Source organism: Alligator mississippiensis, chromosome 9, assembly GCF_030867095.1.
Source record: "Alligator mississippiensis isolate rAllMis1 chromosome 9, rAllMis1, whole genome shotgun sequence".
Lineage (NCBI taxonomy): Eukaryota > Metazoa > Chordata > Crocodylia > Alligatoridae > Alligator > Alligator mississippiensis.
Genome location: NC_081832.1, coordinates 8,176,121 through 8,189,424, shown reverse-complemented (window position 1 = coordinate 8,189,424; position 13,304 = coordinate 8,176,121). Strand labels below are relative to the sequence as shown.

The 13,304-nt window shown below is 43.0% G+C and overlaps 1 protein-coding gene across 3 annotated transcripts in view; it reads left to right on the top strand.

The window, feature by feature from the left end:
• The window catches only part of GNAS (GNAS complex locus), a 211,838-nt gene that overhangs the window by 70,045 nt on the left and 128,489 nt on the right, over window positions 1–13,304 (top strand). The window contains exons 1-2 of one of the 3 annotated variants that reach the window (XM_059713230.1): window positions 5,475–6,262; window positions 9,962–10,034. In XM_059713230.1, coding sequence (XP_059569213.1) covers window positions 6,124–6,262; window positions 9,962–10,034 — 212 coding nt within the window. In that variant the 5' untranslated portion in view covers window positions 5,475–6,123. Of the gene's footprint in view, window positions 1–5,474; window positions 6,263–9,410; window positions 9,474–9,961; window positions 10,035–13,304 lie in introns of those variants that run through there. The other 2 variants (XM_059713231.1, XM_059713228.1) reach the window with 2 other exon arrangements.

Here is a 13,304-nt window from a genome sequence, read left to right as displayed (position 1 = left end):
AATGGAGCACTGCAGGGCTGGGTCCAAAAAACGTATGCTAAAATAAAGTATGTCGTCATCTGTCGGATTCTGCTTTCATTGACACCAGTGAAAATCCAGAGTGCTTCCCATAAATTCAGAGGAATTTAATTAATGTCAGATCAGAATTGGAACCAGATGGTTCAGTTCAGCCAGATATAAGGAAAATAACTTTATTTTCCCAAATGTGCATTTGTTGAATATGGGGGGGGGGGGGGGGGGGGGGGGGGATATTCAGAAGTTAAAAAGCTGATATTAAAAGGACAGTGACTACTTAGAATCTAGACAGTTGGGAAAACGGTAAGTTAGGCATAGTTCTTGAGGCTAACTTTTATACCTGGATTTTTTTTCTGGCAGTTTCTATGATTTTACAGTCCCATTCTTCCTCTGATTATGTGATGATCACTCATCTCGCACAACGTGAAAGACTGACTGCCAGCGCAGAATATATAGGGCAGTGATTTTTTCAACCAGGGTGCCCTGATACCTCAGGGTACTTTGAGATACTTTTAAGAACGGTGTGGGGTACCATGCAATATTAACTCTGTTAGCTGTACGAACACCTACATATGCTTTATAATACAGTATATACCTAGAGAAGTGTCAAAAACATTTGGACCTGTTGTGAGCTTTCTGGGTTTTTTGCAACGGAAGAATTGTGTTGTTATTTTTCCATAGTCAAAAAATGAGTGAAAGCTAACAGCTGGCATTTTGCAAGGGGGTCCTTGTGTCAAAAAAGTTTGAGAACCACCAATACAGAGAAAATAGCTATGTGCAGTGTTGTATCAAAGGCACAAAGTGAATTAACTGCAAAGAAAAACATGGTAGTTGTCCTCTAGTCCCTTTTTAAGTTGTTATAACTGTTGGTGGCAGAGCAGTTGTGTATCTGTCCTATGAAGGCTTAAAATCTTAAAATTCTCTATGTCTCTCTCAACTGGTCCTTTCAGTTTTACTGTCATTAATATCCTGCTGCTTTATACCAACGTATATTTCTCAAATTTGTCCCTCAATTTCCTTTAGTCTCCCTACTAAAAAAATATTAACTCTATAAGTTGTTTTTAACTTCATCATCTGATGTGACAGCTACATCCACTATTATGCTTTTTTTTTTTTTTTTTATTTCTTGTGTTCACACATTCCTTAAGCTGAAGGTTCAGTGCTGGTATTTATTTCATGGCATACTTCATTTACACAGGTTGCCACGCCTGCTTTTGGTTTGACTATAACAATTCGCAATAGGTACGTCTGGATTCTGCAAATGCTTAGCTTTTTGTGTATATGAGTAGTGCCAGGGAAGTCAAAGTGCGCAGATGTGCAAGTCTGTGCCAGAAATCCCAATAAGAAACTGGAGAGGCACATTGGTAGCCTCATTTTTTAATTTTTTTTTTTTAAGTAAAAGGGAAGATAGTGCACCAAAAAGATTTTTAGGCTTACCACCCAAGTGCTCCTTAAGTCAGTACCCAATTAAGTAGAACTCAGTACACTTCCATTGTATCCTTGTAACTTTTCAGTGAATGAGGAACAATTCTTAATAAAAATGTATGTGGTCATAAAATGCATGATTTTAAAAGCTTTTTGAATTGTTTAATAAAAGAAAGTAACACTTTTAATACAATAGGCAACATCTTGGTCCTATTTTAAGTCAGCAAGAGGTTTGTAAATTAGTTGAAGATGTCTGTCTTAAATCACTGTAGTTCAGGCTTCATTCAAACTAGAGGAACTTGGGTTTATGCTCGAAGGGGACTTTCAGAATTCCTTTGTCTCACAGCTGCTACACATATACAGACCACTGTGATAATTTCAACATGCACATAAGTCACATTTCTGTTTTAGTTTCGTGCTCAGTGCTCTCATGGACAAAGATGCTTTCATAACAAGGACTCGGTTGTCAGTATATATTTTGGCATGTGTTTTATGAAGCTCCCTGTTCTGTAAACTAATCCCACTCCTTCAGGAGCTTGCTTATCCTTTCTTTTTTCCCTCCAGCACCAAGTACTACCATATTTTGTGAACACACTTGTAAGTCATTTGAGGCCTCACTTAAAAATCTCTTCTCTGAAAGGGAGAGGTGACCAAGGAGATGCAGCAAAGCCTTGACAAGGCGGGCAGGTTTCTCCTGCTATATTAAGTGGCACATACTAGCGATTCTGCGTTCTCTTTCTACCTGTTAAAAAGGAGAAACTGATGAGGCTTTTGCTTACTTTCCAATCTGAATTTTACTGAGTCCCATGCTTCCTTGTAAACAACCTAGCAGGTTTTGTGCCATTTGAAAATAACTCGACATTACATTTAAAAAGAATCCAGGATAACTGATAAGTGCTGTACTTAAGGTGAACCCTGGTCACTAGGTTTTCCTTGGGATCTGTACAGACTCCATAGATCTGATCCACTGCCTAGTGAAGTAGCAGTCAGTGCTTTGCATTGCGTCCCCTACGCCCAGTTTTCATGGTTGTTGCATGCACAAAATCACTAAAGGCTCTGAGAATCCTTCACAAGCTTTGGGGTGTAGGCATGCTCTTCCTGTGAGATCTGCCGCCTTCTGTGGAAGAGCAATAGAGTCCGTGCATTTCACGACACACTAATAAACTGGGCTTTCTAGATGTATATTCAGGCTGCTGAGGTAAAGGGGTTGTGAGCATTGTCACTCGATGCACCCTGAAATAATGTAATTATGGAGAACTTTATTTATCCTCATTTGGAAAATATTTCCTCATTTGGAAAACTTTGAATAAGGCATAAACATTTTCACTAATCCCAAGGAGAAAAGAGTAGTAGCACATTTAGAAAGTCAGTTAGCATGCACACTGAACTGGCACTGTACGTGTTAGATAATCTTGTGTGTTTGAATGCTTTGCTGCATGTTTTAATACATCATAGAAACTTACAGTTTGTTTGTTTTTTGTTATCTATCATCTTTTCATTTGTTAATCACTATTTTTTTTCCTTGTGTTTTGAACAGAGCTGACAGTAACATGCCCGTTTGTGTTTTGACAACTTCAGCTTCTGTGCCAAATATTTTTGCTTCTGCACCAGGCTATTGCAAAAGTTTGAGAGCAATGTTTGCTGGTAAAAAGCCAAAAGAAGGAACAAAGAGTTAGGCAGAATTTTAGGTGCTACTGCAATAAGCCTTGATCATAAAGACATTTAAATACTTAATTTTGAATACATTACATTACTTACAGAGTTGATCAGATGCATAAACACTTGTAGGTTTATAATAATGATGACCATTTCTTTAAAGGAGCCAGGTAAGGGGTTCATTATAAGGTCCTCCACTATAAGCAAAACCTGACAGCTCCATGAAGTTTTGCTGAAGTCAGGACCTACATAGCTTCAGCTTGTAGGATTAGAGCCTAAACAAATATCTTGCTAGAAAGTTTGGGGATTCAATATTCTACAAAACGCAAAACCATATATAAAAGAGATGGGATCTGTTAAGATGTACTGTAAGGCCATCTACATAACTTAAAACAGGAACAGAAACTTGAAATTTCCCTGTTTACTTCAGTGGAACTATTTCCATACTTAAAAGTTACATCCCTACACCCATGTGGTCTTTGCCAGATCAAGGCATACAGGCATGAGATTGCAAATGCTCAGATGCGTAGCTTTATTCATCTATAAGTGGCTGGTGAATGAAGTTCCCAGGCACAAGTGTGTGGAAGCTGGGCCTTTCTGTCATCAGGTAAAGGTTCGCAGTGCAATAACCAAAAAAGATGTACACGTAACTAGTAACTCTCCTATGAAATATGAACTTTAATTTTTGCCCAGGGGAACTTTTACAGTCTTTTGTCCTATGCCTGAAGGAAGGGCGTTTGTGTCCAAAAGCTTGCAGTTTTTTTGTGTGCAAAAATCTAATTGGTCAAATAAAAGATATCGCCTCTACCACAAGTCCTGCTTGTATGTAACTGAGTAGTTGGGGTGAGGACTTCTCTGAGCAGGGGCTTACTTATTAAACAAATTGCTTTTGGGCCTGCGGCACTGGTCAGTGAAGAAACGCATACTGTTTATGAGTTGTAATCAACCTGAAAACCCCGGGTCCTGTCAGTACTTCAGTCTGCCTTTCAGCATGAGTCATGCTTCTAAGAGAAGATGCATATCCATTTGTATACCGGCAATCCTCCATTTACAATGTTTTGAGTTACAATGTTTTGCACTTACAACATTTATAAATGGACACCCTGTTTCAACTTCCTGACCTCAGCTTCAACTTTACAATGCTTGATGTGACGCCACGGCGCCAGTAAACAAGTTCACTGCGTTGCCCATCTCCCTGGAGAACATCTGTCCAAACTTCCTCGGACATTTTCTTTAAGAAAGCAGACAAGACTCCAGAAAAACCTGCAGCCAAGACTCCTGAGAAGACTCTGGTCAAAGGCCCTTCAAACAGTCCATCAAAGTCCTTCCAAATAAATATGATTGCTATTCACAATATGAATACATTAATGTAGCTATGTTACTCGTCTATAATTGAGTACAAAATTCTGGGTTATTTTGGGTGAAAATAGGGTATCAGGCCTTGGTTCAGGAACTAATCCCCCATTTATAACAGTTTCCGATGGGAAAACTGGTTCCGAGTTATGATGTTTTGACTTAAGACACGGTTTTCAGGAACCAATGGTGTCATAAGTCGAAGGACTGCCTGCATGATGAAAGGCGGAAAGATTTAACAGGGGTCTACGGAGTGTCGCTCTAAGGACAAAGGCAGACAACATGAATGACTTGTGCCTCTTGAGGCAGGGGGGCCACGGAGCCTGCCCGCAGGTGGCAGCGGTGGTGGTGGCAGCAAGTGGGGGCAGCCGCGGTGACGGCAGCGAGGGCTGCCTGAGTGGGGACAGCCCCACAGGTGGCTGCAGTGACATCGGTGGCACTGGTGGCCTGAGCGGGGACTGCCTGCAGGTGCCTGTGCTGTGGGCAGCGAGGGTGGCCCGAGCAGGGACTGCCCGCAGGCGGTCACCATGACATCAGTGGCGAGGGTGTCCTGAGTGGGAACCACCCCCAGGCGCCTGCGGTGCCATCGGCGGCAAGAGTGGCCTGCGCGGGGACGGCGGTGCCAGCAGTGACGGGGGCAGAAGGTGGCGAGTGATGACCACCTGCGGATGCCAACAGCAGTGTCAGCCGGTCTCCGGGGAGGGGCACATGCCCCACTAGGCACGGCCTGTAGCGCAGTTTTCTTTGGGTAAACCTGCTCTTTTATCAGTCCAGCTCAAATCCTTGGAGAAAGCTCAAATCTTCCTGGCAGGCTGTGGGGCACAAGGCAGGGCGGATGGCAGGGCCTGACCCAGGGAGCGCAGCGGTCCCCGCAGAGGCGCGGGCGCGGGCGCTTTGCCCTGCAGCGCGCGGAGGGAGCAGCCGGGGTTTGAAGAGGGCGCCTCTGCTCCGGCGCTCCTGACGTGGGGGCATCATGTGAACGGTTCCGCTCCCAGGGTTCAGTGTGTGCGGCTCGCCCCACCCCGCCGCCCGCTCCGGCTCTCCAGAAAAAATAAATAAAAAACCCGGGCGCGATGCGAGCGCGGGGAGGAAGCGCGGCCTGAGGGAGGGGGCGCCGGACGGACCCACCCGCCGGCCCCGGCCCCGCGGCGGCTGGAGGAGGGGACTCCCCCCCTCAAAATAAAATTACAAAAAAAAAAAAAGAAAAAAAAAAAGCAAGCGCGGGGAGTGGGGGCTCGGATTGGAAAAGCCACCATTAGGGAGGAAGCGGCGGCGAGGAAAAGCCCGGATCCGGATCCAGATCCAGAAGCGAGGACGAGACATTTGTAGAACCGGGGGGCGGGGGGGTTTCCCCTCCTGCTTTTTTTTTTTTTTTTTTTTTTTTTAGGGGGGGTGCTTTTTTTTTTTTTTATTCCCCCCACGTTTCTCCGGTATTTTTGGAGCGGGGGGTGCAGCCAGGAGGAGGAGGAGGAGGCCCAGCTGAGCAAAGTCATCGCCGTCGGCCCCCCCGGCGGCTCCGCGCTCCATGTCTGCGGCGCCGGGCAGCGGCCGCCCCAGCAGCGCGTGAGCGGGGAGCAGCAGCAGCAGCAGCAGGAGGAGGAGGAGGGGAGCCCGGGAGAGCGTCTCCCTCCCTCCCTCCCTTCCCCCGGCCTAGCCCCGGCCCCCCGCCCCAAGATGGGCTGCCTGGGGAACAGCAAGACGGAGGATCAGCGCAACGAGGAGAAGGCGCAGCGCGAGGCCAACAAGAAAATCGAGAAGCAGCTGCAGAAGGACAAGCAGGTCTATCGGGCCACGCACCGGCTGCTGCTGCTGGGTAAGGGGGGCCCGGGGCCGGGGAGAGGCGGCTCTTGGTGGGATGACCCGCAGCCCCCGGCCAGGAGGGAGCCTGGAGGGCAGCAGGGAGGAGATGATGCAGGGAAAAGGCTTCCCAGAAGAGCTGGCAGGTCCTCGGGGCCTACTCCAGCTCTTGCTGCTGCGGTGCAAGGGAGAACTTGGCCTCCCCCACAACTGGCTGTTGGGGAAAGGGGCTGGGAGGAACTCCTCCTTCGAATGGAAATAAATGCACCTTACTCTTCTTGTAAATGCCCCCCAGCGCTCTTTCTTTCCTTTACCCCAGCGCTCTTTCTTTCCTTTACCCCAGCGCTCTTCCCTAACCTGGGCAGGGGGTCGGACTCGATGATCTGCTGAGGTCCCTTCTGACCCAGACATCTATGAATCTTACACCCCAGGGTGGGGAGGAGAGGTAGTGGCAAATAGCCTCTGAAGGGGTGGGGGTGGGGAGGATATTGGGCTGGAGAAGAGGAAGGAGGAAAGTATTTTGGGCGACTGTGGCAGGGATGTTAATCCTGAAGAGGAACAAGACGGGCAGTTATGGGGTGGGGGCCATGTGTGCGGAGGGGAAGCTGTGTAGTGTAATGTCAGGGTTGCGGTGGGTAATGGGCTGTTACTAACAGGGTCATGGACACATACGCTGTCCTCTGTCTCGTTTGGCATGTTATTTCTTCGTGCTGCATAAGCTGAGGATTGAGTGTGTTGGGGAAGGGGTGTATGTCTTGATAGATTATTTTAACAGCTGATTCCAGTTGTTTGCATGTGCTTTGGTTTTTGGCAGATAAATTTAGAAATGCAGGTTGAACGGGTGTTGAAAGGGCCCAGTGTTAAAAACAAAGAACAAACAAGAAACTGTTTCCCAGGCAGTCCTATTGTGGTAAAATAGATTTTAAGATGTGGCATAACAGATCCTGGCAATTTCTGCTCCTATGTGAGTGTATTGCTTGGGAATGTATTGAGGGATTTTTAGTATGGAGGATAGGTTAGGCCTCAGTAAAACTGAATTGGTTCTGGTGACATCTTAAATTAATTTTTCGGGGGTACAGACTTAATAAGTTACTGTTAGTGAAATGTTTCATGTGCTAATTTGAAGAAGGGACGAGGCTTGACATAAATGGAGAAATTACTAGGAGAATTACAGCAGCATCTGCAGCCCTGAAGGGTCTGCCAGTGTTCTCAGGAGAAAACCCCTCTTTTCAGTATAGCTTGGCTTTCAGTTTCAGGGAAACCGGTCTCCCGTATCTCAGGCTGAATGCTGTGCATAAAGGGAAATCTCAAAAATCAGTTTGGTGGCTTAAATAAGTAACAGATCTCAAAAATAGAAGCCTGTTGGTTTTGATATGCCTTTTTTTTAGCTTTGGTAGCTGAAAATGGTTCAGATACTTATAAAAATGAAAATTTGTGGCGGTTTATGATGATCAAAAAAGGTCTCTTCACATTTATTTTTTCTGTGAACAACCTAGATGTGATTTGAAACAGTAGCTGTCATGTATTATGTGAAACCCATAACGTACATACATTAATCGTAAAAAAGGCTGTCTGTGGTGGTATGCTAGACTTACTCTTCTTTGTAAAGCACTTGCAGTTGGCAAATGAGGAGCACTGCAAGCACAAAATAATTAATATTAGAGTGTGTTGTAAATGCATTCAGAATAAAACTGTGCAGTTCAGTACGTTCTGCTGGATGGATCTGTAATGCTGTGAAGAGGTGTGTGCTTGCTTTTTTCCCCCCTACAGTTAGCAGACCCATGGAAATCAGTGGGTCTACCCATGGTAGTATATTTTAAGCACATGTGAAAAGTGTTTGCAAGAACAGGGCCCTAATGTACCCCTATTGTCCCATAGTGGTCAACAAATTGTGGAAACGGGCTTACTCAGACCAATGTATAATGCTTTATATAAGTCCCTAGATGTTTTATTTGACTAAAAGAAGTTTCAGACTCTGTCGTGTCAGTGACACACATACTTTTATGATATTTTTTCAAGAAAAAAATACAAAGAATAAGAAATTGATCAGAAATTGATGTGAAATGTTGAAATCTGTCTAACATAAAGTTGCAGGGGAAATGTGTTTATTATTAATCAATCTGCTGAAGTATCATAGGACATACAACATGTACTGCACTGTCTAGGCTATTTCCAACTGTGAAAACCCAGTCTATCTCTTACCTGGAAACATTTGTCCTTTTGATTGGTTTTGATGCATGTCCTAATTGCATGCTGTAGTTTGTATCTGTGTTTGCTGTAATGGCCCAGTAAGGCTTAATGTTCACCTACCTGCAAAATGATGGGCAGAAGCTATTCTTAGCCTGCTTGTATACATGAGTCATTGAAAAGGGGGACAAAAAGAGGAGTGAGGCTTGGCATTAGGGCAGCAAAATGCCCAGAGAGCCTTGTCTGGAAGGAGGACTGGATTGTGAGGGTCTTGGGGGGGAGGGAATCCATGTAGAAGGGGGAAGGGAAAGAAGAGAGCAGAAGTTAGTGTGATAGATAGAAAATGAACTTTGAAATAAAACTGTAAAATACAGTTTTGAATGTGAGGCTCAAAATGGAGGCTTGTGCTTGCTGTTAGTATGTGCTGGGGAAGGCCTGGCATCTTAAAAACAAACTGTGCCTCTGTGAACCCACCCTGTCGAGTTGTGTATAAGCTTTCTCTTGGTTAGACCCAGGCTAACAGCATGGGAAAACAAGCAGCCGAAAGATGCGAAAGAGCATCTGCGTGTATATTTTGCCAGGTCAGGGTTTAACTCCTGCAAAAAATGTCTGTCTGCTTTGCATAGAAAGCCACTGATCTGTGAGTGGGGATGGTTCAATTGAATTTTGTTGCTGAATCCTTTTCATATGCAGAGAGAGCGGGCGCAACGTGCAGACTAGAAGGTGTTTTTTTTGGTAGGGGTGTAAGCAGTGGGGCAGAGAGAGAACGGGGCTGCTTGTAAGAAGCTGGCTAAAAGTGAAGGAGCTTTCTCTGCAGTTCAGAGCGTGTGTGGAGACGGAGGAAGAGGCTGGGTGGGGGGGATGCTGCTCAGACAATGCAGTCTGGAGAGGGCCTTCTCTGCAACCCATTGGGCTGTGAGTGGTTTGGAGCATGTGGAAAGGATGGGGAGTTTGCTTACAGGATGCAGACTGAGGTTGGAGGAAGGGGATTTTATGTAGCTCTTTGAGTGGAGGAACAAGGGGCTGCTATCCATTTTCAGGTAATAATTTCCATATCTGGTGTAAATTAAAGGGGTTTTTTTACTGTGTGAAAGAAACTTTAATGGAAAAGATTTTGAGGTTTTCATTGAAAAACACTGTAATCTAACGGGGACTCCATTTTGGTCTTTCTGTTCACTAGTGTGTGGTGACAAAATAAGTAGATTCAGACCTTTCATTTTCCTCTTCTCCACAGCATTTTGAAGTTATACCTCTCTGTTCCTCCAGGCCCCTCAATCTGCTTTTAACGTTGAACTGGAAAAATGGACAGTGAAATGATCCAAGATTTGGATCTGACACATGACTTGAGCTGGGCATTTATTTTTAGCTACAGCTGCAGCTTCCAGTGACAATTACTTCTTTTTCCTTCACTTTTTTGCTCTTGTGCTGAGTAATTCATTTTTTTAGGTTTGCCCCTGAAGAGAAAAGTGTGCTGTGCTGCTGCATCACTCATGTTTCCATCTGAAACTGATTTACTTTCATTTTCTAGGTGCTGGTGAATCCGGTAAAAGCACAATAGTCAAACAGATGAGGATCTTGCATGTGAATGGATTTAATGCTGAGTAAGTACCTTTATTTATTTTCACCACATACTTCTTGATGTATGTACCATACAAGAGGGGTTAGTTTTGCATTGAATCTTAGTATATTTTCTTCCTAATATTAGGACTGATGGACTTTGAATGTGTATGCTAGGGGGGAATAATAAATATTATGATATGCTGTTTAGTTGGGAGCAGTGTCCCAAAATAAATATGGGAGATTGCTATACAGTTATTTGATTGGGGCTCCATGTATCAGACTTGATTAGGACTAAGTTTTTACTACACTTTCTTTCACAACATGGCTGACACTGATTTATCTTTGCTATAGCACATTGGTTCATACAGCTATAAACAATCTTTCTTATTAGAGTACACATGAACAGTTTTCTTTACTTACCAAAACAAATATCATATTTGTTCTGTCTTCATTATGCTCTGATTTGTGAAGTTTTGGGGTACTAGGTTCTTTTCTTTTCTTTTCTTTTCTTTTCTTTTCTTTTCTTTTCTTTTTGTCTTTCTTTTTTCTTTTTTACTCTGTTGTTTGGTTAGATTGATGGTGTTATAGCATTTCTGAAAGCTTCTTATGTTTCTACCTGAAGACCTCTGTTCAATTATTTGACAGTTTTCACTGGAATGTAATCTTAGGCAAAGCCCTTATTACTTTCTAACTTTACATATCAGGCAGAATGCAAAGTAGAGGTGCACCTTAGACTAACTGAATCATATTGTTAAATAGCATCCTAATAGAGCTGTACAGTTATCTGAAAAGTTTCCTTTTGGTCTTCTTCAGCTTTAACTAGCTAGAAAAATTGGTGGAAATTTTGGCTAAAAGGATTTGTGTTTACTGGGTTTTTTAAGCTTATTTCTTTTCTTTTTTTCACCCGAGTCTGGGAACGTGGGAAAAACCTCTGGGATCTTGTTTATGTGTATAGACAATCTCTCTAGATGCATATTCCAAAACCTGCCCAAGGGAGGAGTGTGCTGTTGTAATAGCTATAATTCTGACTTAATGTTCAGGTATTGAAATTTCAAAGTACAGCATACTTTTGTTGAATTGTGTTGTATCTTCATCTCTTTCCCCCCTCCCCCCGCCCCTATCATAATATGTTTTTTGTATTGTTTAATAACTTAATTTTTAGTTATTTAGTGTGTGAATCTTCTTCATTTAGGCAAATTCATTAGTCTTGAAGTAGTTAATTCTTGAGTAAGAATTTCTGAACTAAACATTTAGCCAAGGAACCTGCACAATACTTCCTCCTGATCTCTATATACTAGTTCAGCATAAGGTAGGCAGTCTTTTGGAAGAAAGTTTGGACTGCCTTGTAATGTAAGGTGATGCTCAATATTTTTAGCTTCTATTTGTTAAGAAGATTCTGTTTTTGTCCTAAATAACACGTTTCCTCAAGTATATAGCCCTCATTCATATATATGTGTATAGCAAATCCTCGTTCATGTGAGTGGTCTCCGATAGTTTGACTGCAATACAGTGGAGGTTACAAGTTGTTATTTATTCCTTGGCATAGAGATCCACTAGAATTCCTTTTGCTGCCCACATACAGGGATGCAATGGTTAATTCTCTCCAGTGACTGAGGTTAGTCATGTCACATGGCTTAAAAGTTTGATAGTGCTGTCAAAAATTTGGATGTCCCTGTTTTGGTTGCCTCTGCGACAAGCAGAAAATACATGTAAAAATGTTTTAACATGCTAAGTATGAAGTAGATAACTTAATGGATCAAAAAAATAGTTTTTTTTCTTTGTGTGAGCTATTTAAAAAAAAAAAAATTCTGCTAGTTAAGCAGCCAATCCAATACAAAGTATGCTAGCTTACTGTAACAGTTAAATAACTTCTGCCTTGAATTGTGTTGTGGTAGTTGTCCCAAGCTACTCAGAGAAACCTGGCCTTATGTCCTTAGTGTAGCATTTTAACTAAGTATTGTTCCACAAAACTATAAAATTGTCCTCTGGGATTTAATTTCTTGATTGTTGAGCTAATTAATTAGTTGATAAATAATGAGGAATCGGATGTGCCAAGTAATTAACATGTTTAATAGTTAACTACATTAAGATGAATTTGAGGGTGGTTAAAGTTTTAGCCAAGTTAACTACAATAAAGACTGCTTCAAAAATTGTTCTTGTAATGTGCAGCCTGGTTAGGAACAGCAAAAATGTTTGTCTTTTGCAGGTGGGAAGTAGGGAAAGTAAAGTGGTGCTGTGTAGGTGAACAGTCATGGGATACTGGAGAAGCAGGACATAGCTGCCAACAAAAATCTTTGTGAAGTGAGATTTTGGATGTGCCCAGCATTAGCCTTACTGCTGCGAGTGCTTATGGAAGGGGTTAAATTTTGTCAAGCTGTGGACTGAATCATCTATACAAGCATTTATGTCGTGGGCAGCAAGAGTACAATTTCCTTGTTCTGTCCTTCCAGTGTGCCCCCTCTTTGCTTGGAGAATAATTTGGACTTCACGTCCACCAAATCTTTCTCATCGCCACAAGACTGACAACAACAGGGCCCCTTGTGATTTGCAAGGGTTTAAATCTGGCTAGTAATGGCAGGAAGCCTGTGACTTCCCTTCCTTTCCTTCCCTCCCTCCTCCAACATTTGAAACCATCTTTTCATGAGAATTGTGCCGAGGACCAGGTCTGTGCTGCTGCATGTTGCATTTTTCAAATAAATGGTAAGAATGGAGCTGACACGATCCTTCTCTGTCTGGCTTTGTGCAGGATTTCATGCACTTGTCTCTGGCAAAATGGAAAGGACTAAAACAATTGGAGAAGAAAATGGGGCAGGTGGAGAAGAGGGCTTATCTAATGCTGTAATTGGGATTAGGGGGCAAAAAATGTGATCCCAGTGCATCTGGGAAGATGATGTTCCTGCATTGCTTTCTGATAACCTTTTCCCTCTGTCCTGGCTGTAGTTGTAGTTGATAGGGTCTAGGAGATGGGGTCAGTGTTTTATATGCCTTTTTAAAAAAAAAAAAAAAAAAAAGAAGAAAAGTAAGCAGGGGTCATGGAGAATTTGGTAGAGTTTTGGGGAGAAGTATTGGGAAAAGTGGAAATATCTGAGCAGAAATGAGACACTGTTAAGTAAGATATTTATATGAAATCCACTCGGAAGGATGACAAGGGAAAGATGGCTTTGTGGTTAGTAGATTGGGGTTGTATTTCTAGTTCAGCTAGTCTTGCTGTGTGACCTTGGATAGATCAATTAACCCTTCAGTGCCTCAGTTTCCCCACAAGTAATGCCCTGTTAGGATTATGCTTAACTCTTGCACAAGCTGATATTTTC